The 18,546-nt window shown below is 38.9% G+C and overlaps 1 protein-coding gene across 1 annotated transcript in view; it reads left to right on the top strand.

The window, feature by feature from the left end:
• macrod2 (mono-ADP ribosylhydrolase 2) overlaps nt 1–13,705 on the top strand; it is a 223,478-nt gene extending 209,773 nt beyond the window's left edge. The window contains exons 16-18 of the mRNA XM_077730134.1: nt 10,935–10,970; nt 11,634–11,702; nt 12,700–13,705. Coding sequence (XP_077586260.1) covers nt 10,935–10,970; nt 11,634–11,702; nt 12,700–12,722 — 128 coding nt within the window. The 3' untranslated portion in view covers nt 12,723–13,705. The remainder of the gene's footprint in view (nt 1–10,934; nt 10,971–11,633; nt 11,703–12,699) is intronic.
• Nucleotides 13,706–18,546: the final 4,841 nt, after the last annotated feature.

Raw genomic sequence — 18,546 nt, 5'->3', positions numbered from 1 at the left:
GTATCTGTGGGGAATTAAAATGGCTGTGTGGCCATAAATTCTGGTAGAATTTTACCAAATAATCAATCAAAAAATAAGCACACTTTCCAATTCACTCTTCTACTTTAACTTGGTCGGCCAATTACTTCACTGCAGGGCGAGACCTTAAAATCGGGGGCTAGCAAGTCCATGCTAAACACTTAATAGTTGACATGTTGGATTTTATTCACCTTTAAAGGTTATTGCTGGGTCGACATTAGAGTTGTCTTCACTGTTTTAGTGTCAGCTGAAAATTTGTGACTTCAGCATCCATTAACCCAAAACTGCAAGCATTAACATCAATGTGCTGCTTATTTAAACATTTGGTGGCAATAAGCTTCCATTTGTGTGTACACGGTACAGATCGCACTTTGCTAAGAGTGTTATAGACATTTCAAAGGGCTTCTTTTACATTTACACATTTATATCCAGTTTGTCTTAACACCCTGCTCTTCTCACATAGTTTTCAATTGCACATATAGAAGTGTGTATCACAGCTAAGAACTGCAGTCCCAGTTTCCCTACACTTTAATACTAAGGGGTGAAAAAAGCTTCCTGTTCATTTTCACCCTGGTAACCCGTTATTATTTGTGATCTGCACGTTTGCAGAAACACATATTGGACAAAGCTTTTTTTTTTACAGATGCCTTTCCACATTTAATATTTATTTCATAATAAAATTGAGGGAATTAATGAAACTATGTATATTCCTTTATATATATGAATTCATACTATTGAGCAAACGATGCAATAGTATTATGTCGGCAATAGAAATGACCAACAGGCATGATATGACAAGAAATCCAATGAAATGCGAGCATTTTATAGCATGCTAGAATATTAATGTGGACATAAGATATGCAATATGGTGGGTAGAGAAAATATTTTGTTTTTTTAAAACTTGGGGGTGCGTAATACATTATTTGAATTACATGTATTCAATATCACCTTTCATATGAAGGTAATGAGATTCTTAGCCTGATATTTTTAGTTAGAAAGCCTGGCCAAATTGAATCAGAATCCAATCATCCTTTATTTATGAATATTCATCACATAGTATTTTAAAAAGGGAATTGGAGGCTGCATTCTTATTGCCTATCTCTTCAGCCTTGTTCTGTTGAATTGTGAGTGGGCACCTGCTTCAATAAGCTTATAGAACAGCCATAAATTAAAGAAAGACGCATTTTGCCTTGAGCAAGGAATAAATAAATCTAAGTTGTGAAAAGAAATTGTTTTTTTCTTCCTTCCTTCATGGATTGTTATTTTCTGCTAGGCGTCAATAACCATTCTCTCTTTTGAGGGTAAGATTTAAACATAGCGTAAATTCAATCTTCATGATAATACGTTTGGGCATATCATTTTTGTTCAACAAAACTACTACTATACTTCATAATGAATGATAATACATTCAAAAATCAGATTTTTTTTTCTCTCGAATATACCGCTAAAACGATTAACTATTTTGTTTTCGTTTAGTTTTGCCTCTCTTTTGGGTGTTTTTATGTTGTTGTGGTGTCGCATTTGCATTGCAAATATTACAGTATAATCTGGAGAGCTTTTATTAAATAAAAGAACATCCTATTCTGGTTTAAAAATAATAATAATAATGAGAAGAAGAATAACTGTACAAGCTACAGAGAGCAGCAGATACATTAGGATAATGCATTTGAGCTGCAATCAATGTTGATTGTTAATTAGAGTGGATTCCATAACTTTGGGTGGTCTTCTATTATTTATTTTTGGGTAGTATTTATATCCGCTGAAGTATAGTATAGTACTTTATTGTTTGGCTGTTAGAATATGCCAAAAACATCCATCAGGGAATAAAAAAATATTACCCAATGTGGCATTGGACCTTTTTTCATTCCATTTTTATAGTTATGGCCATGTTTTTAAGAAGGGCTTGTACAAGAATGAGACTTGGTTTAGTTGAAGTGGTAAGCAGGAAAGAGTCTAATGGCCTTCCAAAGTCGGGCCCTGCAGAAAAGATAGCGAGGAAGAGGAGGAAGAAGACAAAGGCACACCCAGCAGGCCATCAAAACACAACACAACAGTTACATCAGCCTCTAGAGTCCTATTGCTATCCTTCTCTCGGCTCTCTCAGCCTTCTTATTTCTCTTTGTTTTTCCCTCTCGCTCCTGGACTTATTGTGTGCTTACATTTCAAGCACATTTCTGCAATGTCTTGATTCCATGATGTGCATTTGGATTATATATGAACGCTGTAATTCACCCTTCAAGATCTCAATTATGTCAATGGGCAGCAAACCCACTTACCTTCAACATGTAGTTAATTTTTTTCCTTGTAAAATGCCTTACACAGTAGAAGAATGCATCAAAAATTGGAGGCGCCATAAATCTCCTTCTATGAGAGTCACTTTTATTTTACTCTTAAGCAGGCTATTGTGAAAGGGGTTATTGATTCGGTTTATGTTTGATTCGTTCTGTTGTTAAATTTATAACAACAAGCTGGGAAAAGGCTCTCCCCAAATCCAGCAGGTTTATTATTGATATAAAGGCATGGTAAAAGTGCCCGTAATCATGAAACAATTTGGGGACAAAAGCGCACGAAAGGGTGTTTAAACAGCACAGTTTTATTTTATTTATTTCTTTTACATTTAGAAGACATCTAAATGACAGAAAAAAAATATAAAACGCATTATATAGAGTAACTGGGGACATGCATTTTCTCCCATTTATGAGAAAATATAACAATGTGGACAAATCTTCAAAGGTATATATGATAGTAAACATCCTTTATTTTCAAATCAATAAATCATTTGCCGAAAATTAGGTATAATATTGCATTTAAAATTTTTACATGCGAAAACTTCTCATTTGAGACATAACACAACTTGGAGGTGCAAAATTCCAAGTGAAACTTTCTGGGGTGAACGTCTATTCAAAACACACTTCTTAGTTATTGCCACTAGAAGGAGGCATATTTTAGTTTTCACTCTGCCTTTGTGGGAAAGGCGCTCACTTATGTACATCACTTTGTTGCATCTGTGGTTGGTTAAGTGCTATATCAATAATTAATTGGGCTTGCCTTTGCGTAAACTGCTGCAGCCCAAAAAATTGGATACCTCCAAGGAAAAGAGAGGCATTGAGCTTTTACTGTCATTTGTAACGTGTCATCCGATTTTGATAACTTGTCAAGCAAAGTAAGCATATTTTGCAAATGGACACTTAACAAAAATTTACAAAGGGAAATATTGCTAAGGTTTTTCACCACTCTGTTCATTTTTGGGTGTTATATTACGTTGATTCACTCCTCGAGGAGGCAGTTAACACGATCTGATGACATTAGTTTATGCGGTTTGTTTCATAGCATTTTTCATGGCCACACTGAAAGTCCTGGAAAAGAAACCCTGCTGGGGCCATCAAGAACCAAAAACGAGCCCTAGTTCTTATCTTTCTGCGCATTTGTGCACCATGGAATTCCATTTGGCTAAGCTTCTCATTCTAAACTCGCTCTGACGCCTTGTTTTTTTTTACTAGTTATGCTAAATTGGCCAAGCTGGCTTTGAAACTGGGACTATTTTATGCTTTTCAAATTTTGAAATCTATGGAAGTCATGCTGTCCTTTTTTAAATATATTATTTTTTGTAGAAATGTAGAAGAGACGAACATAGTGCCCCAATTGTAAGAACTCATTGGTCAGTTTTCTAGCCCAGAAAGATGTCTCAGAGGGGAAGGTTGACATTGGCTCTGTCCATTTTACATTTCCTTTCAAAGTGTCCTTTCTACTCTAGGTCTTCTTATCTCAAGCTATCTGTTTTCTTGACTAAAATGGCCAGTTAATAAACTGAGAAGAATGACAATTCATCAGCGAGAAAAGCAGTAGACACCCACTGACCCACCCACGCACACCCATTGACGCAGGCATACTGTAAAAGCCGAGACGAGCCCAAGCCTAATATGAATGATGCCTGTATGCGCTTCCTGTCTGTCTTCTAAAGCCAGTGTGCAAACTGATAAAGCTGCTGCTTCAGATTGCAAAAATAGACAACCTCAAGTATGACGCTGACTGACAACTATTATCTTAAGGTCTAAAAGATGAGAGCCAACATAATAAAAGTCTCATTTATTCCTTTTCAAATTGGCATAGTACTTTCAAACACCTGCTTTATTCATTTCTTAGTTAAGTTGCCTCAAGCTGCACATGTGGGAAATTGCCTTATCCATTAGATTATATTAAAGATAAAGAACAGTCAAATTAAGCTAAAATAAAAGTCTAGGAATGGGAAGAATGTTTTTAGCTCATGTCCACCATGCTTGTGGAGTTTGTTGAGAATAGCTAGGACTCGTCATGAATTAAAATAATAAAATAAAATAAAGACACATTTGGGCACCACGTTAGTAAACAAATATACTAAGGGAATCATATGTCCCTTTATTTATTAAAGTGTGCCATAATTTAGTCTGATATCCAAGCACGTGTGAAGCATTTCTAGTTAAGGCAAGTCAAATTGGCGTAATATTTGCCACCTGCTACACAGGCACAAATGTTCAATTTCAATAAAAAGCTGCTTTTGCAGCCCGTGTCTTTGATGAACACAATTTACATTTACCCGTCTTAGATCGTGTAATACAGACAAATACGTAAAAGTTATGTCTGTTTCACGAAAGGAATTTAACTAGTTGTGATACATACAGCATACCTGGTCTTGGTGTTTAATGGCGATCTGAAATTGGGAATAGCTGAGAAATGGTTAGGTTTAGTTGGCAAATGGATAATCAGGAGGTAATAACCAGTTATTCCATTGAAGGTTTAAGAACAACTTCTCTAAATCATAGTGTTGATACTGTTTGCTTGGAATTTGAAATTGTTTCTGTTCTTTGGCATTGTTGGTAATCTAATGAGAGACATAAAACTTGTGAAGGGTTTACCGTGGTTTACCTGGTGTGAAACAATCTTTAATTCAGTACACATGAATATCAAGGGCCAACGTCTCCCCGGTGAGAAGTGCTTTGAGCGTAACATTTTCCTCCACCAGCTTGCCACCTTCTCTACATCCTGGTGCCATCTGCTTGCCAGATAAACACTGCATAACACGCACACACGCCAGCCTCTTCAACTCTATTCAAGGAAATGCAATGTGATTTACAAGAGCTATTTCTCTCATAACCCAGTTAAGATTGTACATCCCCATTGTTGACAGCATATTGTGTCCAGAGAGTGAAAGCTTTTAAAAAGGAAATAGCATTTAATGGACTTTCATAACTTGTACTTGTAATAATGTCGTTCGATGTAATCTCTCCAAACTATTGAAAAGGCAGTTTCAATTTTTAAATGGAAATAAAAGACAGTTGAATAAGAACCTGAGCAAAAAGAGAGCTCAATGATAACGCTGTTGAGACTAGTCCTTAGAAATTTGGGTATGCTTGCCTATTGGCTTGATGTCACATACTATATAGTAGGTATGCTTTTAAAAAAGTATGTAATTGCATTGTTAGTTTGGCCTCCAAAATATGATTAACTAGAGAGTGCGATTTCTGGAGAAATTTGCAGAGGTGCTTCTAGGTTATTTTTTATCAAATCTCATTGGTTTGATTAATTAAAGAGTGAGATTTCTGGAGAAATTGTGCCGAGATGCTGGTTGGTAAGGTTTTCCCCAATTCTCATTGGATTTGATGGTAGTTCTGTCATTGCAATGGACAGAAATAGTCATCAGTGGAATTGACGGATGCAGCCGTTTTTGGAATTGACTGATACAGCCGTCTTTGGACTTGACAGATATAGCAGCCTTTGACGTTGATAGCCATAATTAGACTTTATGGTAATGGTAAATGATAATTGTTGAACGATTGAACCTCCAAATGCATATTGCATATATCCCTTTCTGCCTGTCTGCCTGAAATGTGAAAGTTTTCCAAAAAACACGCATCACGTTCATTTCAAATATCAATGAACAGGACAGATCTTTGAAAAATGTGAATTGTCTTTCCGTCGAAGTTTTCACATATCAATTTGAAGAAATAAATTGTTCACTTCTTGCCCAGAATGTACCACTTGCTGACAGCTGCCACTGTTCCTCATTGTCTGTGGTTTTAATATCCTCACTGTTTAGTGCATGAGGTCTGCCAATTAAGCTGCCCTATCGCTGACCTTTTGGTGATAGGCAGGAAGCTGCCAGCACTTTCCTTATTCTGCTTTCCAGACAAGCACTTTGATTACACTGACTGCTTCATTGCATGATTTCCTCTGGAAAGCCAAGAGCCGCCAAGAGAAGGCATCACCCGCTAACTACAAATGAAGGCCTGAAGCTGAAGCCTCTTCCCACACGTACAAACAATTACCTGTTTCCACATTCATCCCTATGGTGTCATTTATTAACAAAGTCCAAGTTTGGTATTACCCCTGTGCCAAATTAAGCATTACTCAGACACTCACTGGATTGCTGTAGTAAACCGCAATGGTGAGCTACCGCAAAAAGTATAAATATTATGTAAAGTTATTCAGCACGTGATGAGAGAAGAGCAGGCCGCTGACAGCAGGTATGTAGGTCACACAGAGGGAGGCCTCTTTTTCACCCCCCTCGTTCTGTCTCTATTTTTGTGTCATCTGCTCCACCTCTCTTAGTTCTTCACTTAATCAGGTATTCACTTTTGGCTTCTCATCTCTTGTCTTACAGGTTAAGTTTTGCCTCTACCCATAACAAACTGATCCTCTCGTACTACTTTGACTGCATATTAGGAAAACTAGGTCAATTAAGATCATTTAATACAGTAGTATTTTAATATAGACCAAGTCAGTGACTAGATTAGATTAGATTAGAACTTTATCTCATCCCATATTTGAGAAATTTCTTGGTGGCAGTAGCAAGACAAACACAGACACATAAGACATTGTAGACCTAGTTAAGAAACTACAATAGGATCCCGTTATACATTCATGCACCAATATAGTGGAAGCATTAGACATATATCTTTAAAATTATATGATATCAGCACTGTTTTTTCACCTGCCATGGATTAATGTATTCATTTTCCAAACAAGGGTCACAAGGTGCAATGCATTCATTTGTTTTGATTTGTTTTTGGGCAAAGGCCCAATGTCTTGAATCCAGCTTTGTTTATTTTTTGTTTAGTTTTGAAGGACCCAACTAGTAATTTGGAGCCACAACAGTAGTAGCATAGCTCCAAGGTTACCCAAAGCCGCAGAGTAGTACAATGTTACTTAGTGTCCATAACTCCTCGACCTTTCTTATGCAGAAAAAAGGCAAAGTATCAATGAGGGCTCTTGTCTTGTAAGGCGGGTAGCCAAAAGAGGGGCAGTGGCAGAGTTTACAAAGCAGGCTTGTTTTCATCTCTTGGGCCTGCAGGTCACAGCTCAGTGCTCCTTAATTGGCTCAGATTGTCAGACAGTGTTTCGTCTGAAAGCAAAGAAAACTCCAGCTATGAAATGTTTACCCCCAGATCCCCCCCCCACCCCCACCCTCGGACACAAGCTATTTTCCACCCTCTTGTTTTGAGAGCAAAGGATCACACAGCTAAGCTATTTGCACAAGCCTGCACAACAAACGTAACATTAACATATGAAAATGGGCTTCTTTATGCATTTACCAATTCATTAGTTCTTCTTGGTTTGGAACTTGTTGAGGCCCACCAGATCTTGTTTAGCGTAAAGTGGGAAATGTTTTTAATTATCTGTGCATTTGGGGATACCAGGCTCCAAGCTATTTGCCCATGCAAAGTTTAATGAGAGGCTTTTCATGCTTGTTTAATATACACAACCTTGGACAAGCTAAGGCCGACCAAGTTGGTTATAGGCCACCCACTTTGTATTCTGATTTTAATTCTAGTATAGCTTTTGAGAGGATATCATATAGACTCTGATCATGACCTTTGTATTTTATTTAGTCTCTTAAAATGAAGTGTTTTTGGGCAAGCAACGGCCTTTCGTCTTCTCAGTCAAAGCTTTAAAATTGTAAGCTCTTCAACAGATAATCAGCTTAAGGAAAGGCGGCAATGAAAGTGATTCTGTCCATAATTGATTTTCAAGTGTGATCTGGTCTGCTTGGGCTTTTGGTCCTTAAAGTGATGGAAAATACATGCGCTAATGAAGGAATTCCATTGCGATGGTTTACATCCACTCGATTGTAAGCAATGGGTTGCACAATTGTTCCAGCTGAGACTAAAGCTCTCTTGATGAAACTAAATTAATAGAAGTTCATTTGGCGAGAGATGGAGGCAATCTTTTTTGACCATTTTACTTTCTTTTAATGAAAGAGTCTGTTGCAATTTGACTGGTGTCATGAGCAAAACAGGCAATGATCTCATGATGGTCTGACCAGGCATGGAATAAAATGAGGTTTGGTTCTATCTCTCTCTGGTGGTTGTCATAGTGTATCATCGTTGTCATAGTATGTCATAGTGGCTTGTCATATTTGATTAAGCTATCCTTTGATTGTTTCTGATACAAAAAACAACACTGTCATCCAAGATGGCACGCTAGGTTGTGTGGATCTTTTTCCAGAAATTTGGTTGGTTAGCAGGCATGATGTTTTCAGAATCACATGTACACTCAACCCAGCTATTCCTTTGGGTTTTGGCTTCTGTCATGCTGACTTAATAAATTTGCACAAGCTTCTGTATTTGGCACTTTGGAATTTGTTCAGTTTAGCCTGTTGTCTTTGGTTTATCAGATCTTGGCACTGCGTATTTTCTATCTGGTATCTGCTGTTGGCAGACTGGGCAATGTTCTCTCATGGCCGGATAAGTGCTTCTGCCAACATGACCTATGTGGCTTTGTTTTTTTAGATGATCTTGGAAGCTGAATTCAATTGCAACCGACATTGCAATCTTGCAACTACTATTTTTTTGTTTCTGTATCGAGTGGAATCTTGTCTTGTTCCCACGATATAGAAGGGCCCATAAACATGACTTTCAACCTCACTGTCTGATTCATAGACGGTGCTGCCTATTTTATTTTTATTTTTTTGGCACCCTTTTGGATGACACAGACTGAGGCAAAATTATAAATAAATAAGAATGTGGTTGTTCATTGGCTTCTGGATACCCAACATGTTCATAGTTTATTTAGTCAATGTAGAAAGCAGAGGTTTACCACAATGACTGTTGCTCGTTATCCCCGGGCTAAACAAGAAGCAGTTTCCCCCAGTTGTTACTTTCTCAATACTTTTCACAAGAATATAATTGTTTACTCGTCCCTCCCTACATGAGAACGAGTTGCATCCAGCTCACTTTCCTCCTGGCCTTTGTCTTATGTAAGCAAATACCTCGCACTTAAGCGACTGATTGATTTTTCCATTGTGATTGTTTTCAATGAGCATCTAATTGTTCCTGCTCAAGTCACTCATCTTCGAAGAGTTTGTTTGTGCTCATGTTTGTCAGAAGAGACACGGATTAACTCCCTGAAACATTTTCACCGGCCACATTGGTAATTTACATACCAAAAAGGATAAAGCGAGACACTTTCAAGTGCCCCTCAGGGTCCGTGGTCCAAGTGTTTGGAACCGCAACTGTAAGCGATCTTGTTTCCTGCTGAGGGAGTCAATTTTGTCTACTGTTTTTCGACTCTTTTTGTTATACAGCCTCAGTGGAGTGAGCTTTTCCTTCACTAGCACCTGTCCCAACCTCCTATTTGTTTCCTATGTTTACCACAATGCACGCAAATACTTACCTAAACTACTGTTAGCACACCTGGAAGTAAAAGTATACTATGAATCAGGTGAATGTTGCCTAGAAAAGACCTTCTGTGTCAGATGGAGCTGGACATGAGATTTTTGCTTTAATACAATTGCACTAATTCTATTATCCCATATTGTGTTAAAAGTACAGCTTTTTAACTGATACTTGCTGGGAAAACTTATTGTAATTTTTACCTTATACAACCTCTTTTAAGAATTGATGCTTCATTCCTAAAACCTCAGCACTTAACTTGGTTTGTAGATGCTCATAACCCCTCAGGGCTAGTCTGTGCCGAAGAGAGGAATCCTTCACACACACACACACACTTGCATACACTTGCACGGACTCCCACGTGCATGTGCCAACACAAATTCTGAGACGATTGTTGCTTCATCCTTCCCACTGTTAGACTAACAAGGATTAGAAACTTTGCTTCAGATAGTTGCATCAGATAAAACTCTATTCTGTTTAGGCGGAAAAAAATATTTCTGAATAAGCACTAGATAGCCAGAATAAGAAAGGTGAAGGTTTCCAGGGAGTTGAAGCGTGAATGTCAAACAGTGACGTAACCTCCAACCAGCTGACAATAGCACGCCATGTGATGACAGAAATGCAAACTAACGCCAGAGTGAATGATGCGATCATAGAAAAAGAGCTCATGGCTTTATTTCCAACCAACTTCCATTTTCTACGCCACCATCATTTAAGTCATTTCCCCAAGATACCGGCATCAATCCTTGTATTTGTGCCGATGATTTGACCTTCCGTGCAGGCTCTACAATACTTCCAATAGTAGCTGTTCTTTCACAGCCAAGTGGTTGTATGTCACGCCGCTGCTAAGCCGCCATCACCGGCCCGCCTGGGGAGAGCCGGTATTTTTATGGTGTGCTTTGTTTGTCTGATTGTTGTTGCAAAAGGGGGGAAGCAGTGAGGTTTGCTCAGGGAGTGAGGAAGAAGGAAGGAGTTGTGTGACTACAGAGATAACAGGCCGTATAGAGGATGTGGAGGGAGCTTTGGTGCAGGGGGGCTGCCTTACAGGGATGGCAGTTTGTAATTAATTTTGCACGCATCTCTCTCCCTTCTCGCATATGTTTTGCTGGGCTTTTTTAAAGTGCAACTCAAGAAAGCAATGAATTTCCAGGCGTGAGAGGCCATTAGGTTTAGACCAGAAACATGGCATATTACAGTATTTTGCTACTCCTTGCGGTTTATGCGTTGAATTTGTATACATGTAAGAATTATCTGTGCTTCATATTGCAGATGCCTCTGAGACCGCACCTGACACCAGCGCTGGAGGTGAGCAAATTATGTATTTTTCCATCCTCACTCTTTTCCAACTGATGTATTGTAAAAGACTTTTCCCTCTCATAAACGTTCCTTGCTTCCATGGCTAATTCATTTGAATTGGGAAGAGCTGGTAGTGATCAAACATGCACACAAACCACCTTAAGAACACAGTACAGTGCTGTGGTGAAGGAATGAAATTTCAAGGCTATTTTGTCTTCCTGCTAGAACTGGGATTATTCCCTTAGTAGGGAGATGGAGGAGAACAGTCGGGAACAGTTCCAAATATCTGTCAGTATTATTTGGCAAAAACCTTCAGGCTTGGAAGCAAAATGAATAAGGAAGCATTCAAACTTTATTCTTGTTTTTACTTTATAAATGGTGGGAAGATTGTGCTAACTTGCATGAGTTAACAGACTCTTTTAAAGTCTTGTTGTGAAGGTTTGTCGCTTACAGGTAACACCAATGCTGTTTTATTCACTTTTTTTATGTATATGAATCACAGAATCCTGGCTTTTGAACAACTATCTAGACTTTTTGTCTTCATATTTTTTTTGCTGTTGTTATTTTTGCACTATCCCGCCAACTAACCAATGAAAATGACTTGTGAAGACTATCTTCTCATCCCTCAAGTGTGTGTCACATATGATGTCTTCTCTCTTTACACTTTAAAAGAGATGAAAGATCATGTTGAGAGTGCCGAAGAACTTCAATCCATTCTGACTGACAACGCCAGGTCCAAGGGTAAGTAAGGAAAACACCACCAATACATTCACATTCATTCAAAAGTCTGCAAAAAAAGGATGAGTGTAGGAGAGCACAGCTGCGAAATTCAAATTGACTCCAACCTGAGCTTTCCTCAGAATGATTTAGCCAAATCCGCCGACCCACGCCGCGCAGCCGAGCGCGACGCGGCATCGCCCTCCTCGTCTCCGAACCGTCTCCCCCGCAGAGTTGGCGCTCTCCTCCCCATCTGTCTCCATTTCTTAGTCGTAGCAGGCAAAGACATCAGGCGGACAGTCTTTACGCGCTCCTTCAGGGCCAGATGCATTTGTAAATGCACCCGCCCATCCCCATTTCAGGTCCGTAGCGATGACCCTGATATTTTGGTATAAATGTGTCGACACGTCTGGAGAGATGGAGTGTGATAAATTACCCGCAAACTCTACCATCAGACGGTCAATAAATCAAGTGTGCAATACATATTATTCCAAGGTGCGGACAAGACAGACTGTAGGGGCAATAATCATGCAAATAAATCATACTTGATAAGAATACCACGCTGTTATTTTCAGGTCCCCGCTGAGATTTTTGGTCTTAATAGAAGGGGAGTGTAATTTCAATGAAGTAGAAGTAGTTTTTCTTTTTTATTTATGTAGTTGAACATCATCCCTTTCTGACGTGGGTTTAAAAAAAAGGGCAACAAGTCTGGAAAATGTATGTTAAGCCACCTCATTGATTCTGAATCAATGAAGTAGCTTAACATACACTTTTTGAGGAAAAGTGCAAAATCAATGCATTTTTTTCAACATTTTGAGTTCTCCTAAAATCTGTTGAACATTTCTCAGCTTTAATGAAAGTTTTTCATGGGTAGATATTTATTCTCCAGCTCTGAAAGGTCGAATAACACAAAGGAGACACAGTTGTATACAGCACTATAGTATATATAAATCAATTTTGGAAGCCCAAATGAAATTCCCAGAAGATTATAATTGGGAAAATATTTTTATGTCTCTTGTAGACGTGGCTGAGAAGAAAGACTGACTGGCCGATGGAAGGACAGTCGACCTCAACTGACCGCCAGCAAAAACTGAGTGGAGGCCATTAACAAGGGAATCCAACGAGCCCAATCGCGGGTTGTTGGGTGATGTCACAGTTTCAGGACATCCACTTGTTCACATTTACAGCTTTGTTTTGCTCTTTCTCTTCTTTGTTAATCCAACCCTTAGAACTAAAGTTGTGCGTGTGCGAAACCTTCCGGCGGGACTTGAACATATCAACCAGAAAAGATGAGCCATACCTTACTGTGTCATAACATTGGCATTGTGCGAGCTGAATGTGATGAGATGAAGCGAGTCTCTTTGTGTAAGGTACAAACATGCTGGCTTTCCATTTTCACACATTTGTGAGGTTTTCTTCCAACAGGTCAAATAGCTCCATTTCTAGTCCTTAAACAATGACTGAGTTAAAAGCCACGTTCATCCAGGGTTGTTTTCTTTAACCTTCTTGAAAATGTTCTCCTAAATTTTTTAGTTTCTTTCTCGACTTAACAGCCGCGTACCTAAAAACGATGATTGTCTCTTAACAAATAGACTTGTGCTCTCCCTTTGCCTTTTTTTCACCATTCTGTGTGCATGCCAGCAATTACTTCTGCAAAAAAATACAAAAAAAAAGAGCCCTCTTTAGCTTGTCTCCTTTTCAGATTGTCTAATATTGTGGAAGACTGCCTTATTTCACATGAATCATGCAATCGCTATCACCGAATTAAGCAGATGGTCCAAGTAAAAATTCAAAGTTTGGTTTTTCTAATTTCAATTTCATCACGCCAGTCAGAGAATGACTAGTACCTGTTGATTGTTAAGTTGATTCTAAGATTTTTTTTAGTTTAACGTTCCTTTAGGGCTCACTTGAATCGGTACCGCGCTGGAGAGCAAATACCTTTTGACTTGTACGAAATGATGCCTTCATACTTTGATGTTTGCTTTCTGAAAATATAAGTGAAAGAACTAATAAAGACTCAAATGAGAGCCACGTTTCTCAGTTTTGAATGGCGCACGTCTAATTTAGCCCCATGACAAGATCTCATGTTTTATTTAATTCTGATTGCATGGGCTACCATTAACATTACCTCAGCTCATACATTATACGCCAACCGCAGTAACAGAGCAATCAGTCGGGCGTCTCAGGGTAGACGGGAATAATTAGTGCGTCCTGTGATCTGCTGCATGCTACCTCTCAGGCGTCCCCCTGAATTAAATTGAGACAGAGATGCGTGACAGACCTGTTCACCTCAGAAACCCTTTGAGAAAAGCAAGTCTTATACTGTGAGAGTGCCTCCGGTGGATGCGTTCATCATCAACAAGGTTGCCGTGTCATCCAATGAAGAAGAAAGAACCTTCAGACTTTGTGTTTGCTTGCGTGTGTGCCTTCTTCACTTGCCACTTTGCTAGATGCAATGTTGGCAGATGGAGGGGTTTTTTTTCCATCTGGGTGGGACTATAACAAAATATACTGTCATTTACAGGCTGTAAGTCACAAGAATTTGAATTGTTTGCTTGGGCCTAGGACTTAAGATTCAGGTATGATTGACATTTTTATCTTCGATCAAATAAGTTCAACCAGAAATGTTGATTTTGTGATTTTTTTCCTCATAGGTAAGGTATGTACTGATGATAATGGAAATATCCATTTAACTGGGAAGGCTGGAAATGATTAAATGACAGCAATAGACTGGTTTGTGATGAACCTAACAGAAATCCATCTTGTTCCATTCACCCTCACACTTTTGTGACATTAAAACACAGGTAAGATTTTGCAATTATTACCTTTTTGACTGCCTTTAATGTCAATACATGTTTAATCAATTTCAATTGGATTCCATCCAAACTATTTGGGCCTCTACTACTGTCAGTGTCCACCTATCCCAATCCAAACCTACACTGAAACACAAATGTCCTAAACTCCTTAAAAAAGATCAAATCAAACATGTCCACCTTAACCGAACGTCAAAATCGATAATACTCAACAATTTCAAGTCTGAAAAATACCTGCATAGGCACACAAATCATGTTTATTCCTTTGTCATGAAACAATTACCACATTAGGACATTCCACAGTTGTACTGTTGTCGGGGTCACTATGTAAGTCCATAATATTGTCCAAGAAAGGTAGGCCTTACCAGAAGTAGCCATGTTTTTTTAAAAAAAACTATGTATTTTCAGTCCAAGCTACACAACAAATAGTCATTTTTTACTGGTTGGATTCTTTTATGAGCTCATATAAAAGTACCAAAATGGACCTCCAACAGCTCCCTATTGAAAAAGTGACAAGTATGAAGTTTACACACCCCTTTAGCAGCTTCCATATTTATGTTCCACCGACTTGCACAAAGGCCAAGAGGGTGTCAGGACAGATTGTCCCTGGAAGAAAGAGCGTTTAAATGTTAATGACTTCATTTAAATGTTGCATGTCAGAGCCCAGGGTTCCCTGAATCGAAGCCATAGATCAGTGTCGGGGGAAACGGCTCCGCCGCCCCACTGCCGCGCTGGGGCTCTTTGGCATAACAGCCACTTCCCCGCTACAATAACAAAGCGGCCGTCGCAGAAAAACAGCCAGCGGCCCCGCATTCGACTTGCTCCCACGTTGGAATTGTTCACCAATCCTGGGAATCTGCTCCCACTGTTTTTTTCCATTGGCGAGGAGCTTTTGATTGACACGTGTAGGCTTGGTGTTTATGTCACTTTACTATCTGACAGGTCTCCTCATCAAGGTGCTGTGGGATGATATGCACCTTGCACCGTTTATTCCATTTTCCACATGAGAGCTCTTGGGGAGCCGACTCACATCAACACGCATTAGCAACCTCCCACTATTGCCCCACCATGGCGAGCTTGCGCCACGCTTGATGTTAACACAGCACAAACAAATTGGGGAGAAATAACTCTAGCTCGAAAAGCCTTAAATCCCGGCGTAAGATAAGCGGTTTTATCTGAAGTACAGTGTTTGTCCTTCATGAAAATTCATCAGCACCCTCACGAGGGGCAAAGGCAACACCATAGGTGAACTAAGCTGAGATAAACACTCTAATTGGGATGAAAATTGATGCCACTCATTATAGATGTCTGCCTTCAAAGGTGTGGAGATGCTGTGGTGAAAAAAGAAGACGAAAAAAACCTTGAAAGGAGCTCCGATCTGGCTTTGAACGAAGCAGAATTTGTCGATTCGAGTCCCGCCACGCAGGACGCAGATCACGTTTATTATTTGACAAACAAAAGGGAACGTTTGTCTACCATTGATGGCCCTTCGAGACGAGGATTAGATCAACTCTTTCTGTCCTTGGCCCTTTCCCTTTTGTTGCTCTAATTATCAATGCGATAATATTGTGCTGATTCAAATGAACAGCAAAGCTTTACTATCATTGTTGCAATAGACAAGATAAGGTCTGTCATTGGTTGGCTTGTGCTCAGCTTTGTTTTCTAAGCGTCTATTAAAAAGAAGTCATAATAACTTTCATTACCAATCAGCGATGCAAGCATAGGGAGTTGTTAAGAGATTATTCCCGTGATTTCCCATCTGCTTTCATCGAAAACCGTTTAGCGACAATGCACAAGAGTGACATTCGCACCTGAATCGGCTTTTTTCCTCGTGTTATCGGTAACAAAACAAAGCTCGGATCACAGCGCTTTAAGGAAAATAAGAAAACTCAGCAGAGGATACTGCTAATGTGTCTTTGAAGCAGCCTTAGTAGGGAAATTATGAAGCTGTTTTATGCTTATATGAATCAAATAAAGAGCAGAAACGATTGCTACCTTCCCAAGGAGCTTAACCCGTGGGAAATAATTTTTACTCCATGCCAATTTTTCTTGTTTAATTGCTATTTTCATCACGTGTTGTATTTTTAAGAGATCTCTGCTATGATCTGTTATCTGACCCTTTTGGCAAATCAAGCATGATAGATGTTCTGAATGTTTTTCTAAGTATTTGAACGGTTTTTTTTACGATCTTTCAATATCTCCATGAGCGACAAGGCTAAAAACGTTTGTTCCAAAATTGTACAATTTTTGAGCACTGCTTCTTCCCCAGAGTTTCAGATAATATTGCTCCCCATTAGAGTGAAAAAAAATAATGGAATTGAAATGTTTATCACATTTGGCAAACCGTAAATAAGTGAAGGCTGTACGAAGACGACAACCTGAAATGCAGTTTTGTACCTAGCCACATTTTCTTCTTATTTACTAAATCCTATTCGGACAGACTGTCTGAAGACCATGATAATGAATCAGTAGTGGCTTCCAAGTCATGCTGGGGCAAGATGCGACATCTTCCTGGATTCCTGCAGCTTTTCACTGCAGCCACTTAATGGCAAAGCACTTAAGCACAGTCACTTACAGAATAAAAAAAAAAACTGCAAAGCAGTAGGGAAATAGCAAAGGTCAATTTGTTAAAAGGTTTCCTAAGAGTTCAGTTCTTCCAAAAGGTGATGCAAGGGGCACTTCTATTGAAGTTTTCTATTGACCGGGTTTAAAAAGATTATAAACCATAGTTGTAGTTTTTATTGCTGCATTTCTAGGATATAAAAAATGGATTGAAAGTAGCTTTATGATATATCACAGTACTACAATAATGTCAATAGTACAAAACAAGACCGGCTTTTATTGTATTCAAATGAGTTTGCGGGTCCATGGAAGTTCTTGGCCGCCATTGTTGGACAATATGACAAAGAAGAATGTTTTTTTTTTGGTCAAAAAACTGCTTAGATTCACCATTGTTTCCGGCATGTCACTTTTTGTGCAATTTTAATTTGATTGTTGACAGTGGCAGGAAAGCTTGATGTAACGCTGATTCTTTTTGCCAAACAAAGATGAGATTCCATCGTAAGAAAAACTAGATAAGCTTGATTGCGTTTCAGCATCTCGGCTGTTAACACTGACTGACAGGACCAAGCATCTGCAACACTCCAGTGTGACTGAGAATTGTAGCCATAGCAACAGGCTGGATGGCAAATGAGGGCATTTACAATCAGGTGAACACAATAGGGATTATTGCGTCGTTTTTTCTTTTTTTCTTTACCACGACGAGCCACTGTCAGCTCTACTACTTGACATCTTTTAAAAATAAGTGCATTTATGGATGATTTTAACAGCAAAAAATGCATCAAAATTAAACAATCGAGCCAATACTGCTCTTCCATTTCGAATAAATCTATTTTTTTTGTCATTCAGAAATCATATCCTTACCTTCGATCCCCCTTTTCCCCACAAATGGGTGCCATTTTATTCATTCCTCACCTATCAAATATTCCATGTGTCAAAGTGTCGGCCTGGGGGCCAAATCTGGCCCACCGCATCATTTTGTGTGGCCCGGGAAAGTAAATCATGAATGCTGACTTTCAGTTTTAAGATCAAATTAAAATGGAGAGTGTAGATGCATATTATTTTTCCTGATTTTCCCCCTTTTAAATCAATAAGTCATTTTTAATCATTTTTTTCTGTGTTTTTAGTTCAAAAATCCTTGTAAATTCTGAAAATATATTTTAAAAAGCTGAAATAAACATTGATTTAGATCTATAAAAAAACTTAATATTCAGGGATTTTAATCCAGTTCATTTAATCAATTTATATAAAAAATATAAATATTATACCTAAAATGGTCCAGCCCACATGAAATCAAGTTTCAGGGCCCGCGAACCAACCCGAGTCTGACACCCTTGCTCTACTGTACCTAAGTGAATGTTTTTCATCCATCCATGATTGTCCTATCCTTCCCAACAGGAGCTTTTATTTTGTTAGGCTGCCAACACCCACTGCTTATGTTAATGCCACGGATTTCCAGAGCAGAACAAGCAAGCGTCAAGGTAAGCAAGAAAATC

Source organism: Stigmatopora nigra, chromosome 12, assembly GCF_051989575.1.
Source record: "Stigmatopora nigra isolate UIUO_SnigA chromosome 12, RoL_Snig_1.1, whole genome shotgun sequence".
NCBI lineage: Eukaryota > Metazoa > Chordata > Actinopteri > Syngnathiformes > Syngnathidae > Stigmatopora > Stigmatopora nigra.
The sequence above is the reverse complement of the archived record's forward strand: the minus strand, read 5'-3'. Positions and strand labels throughout refer to the sequence as shown.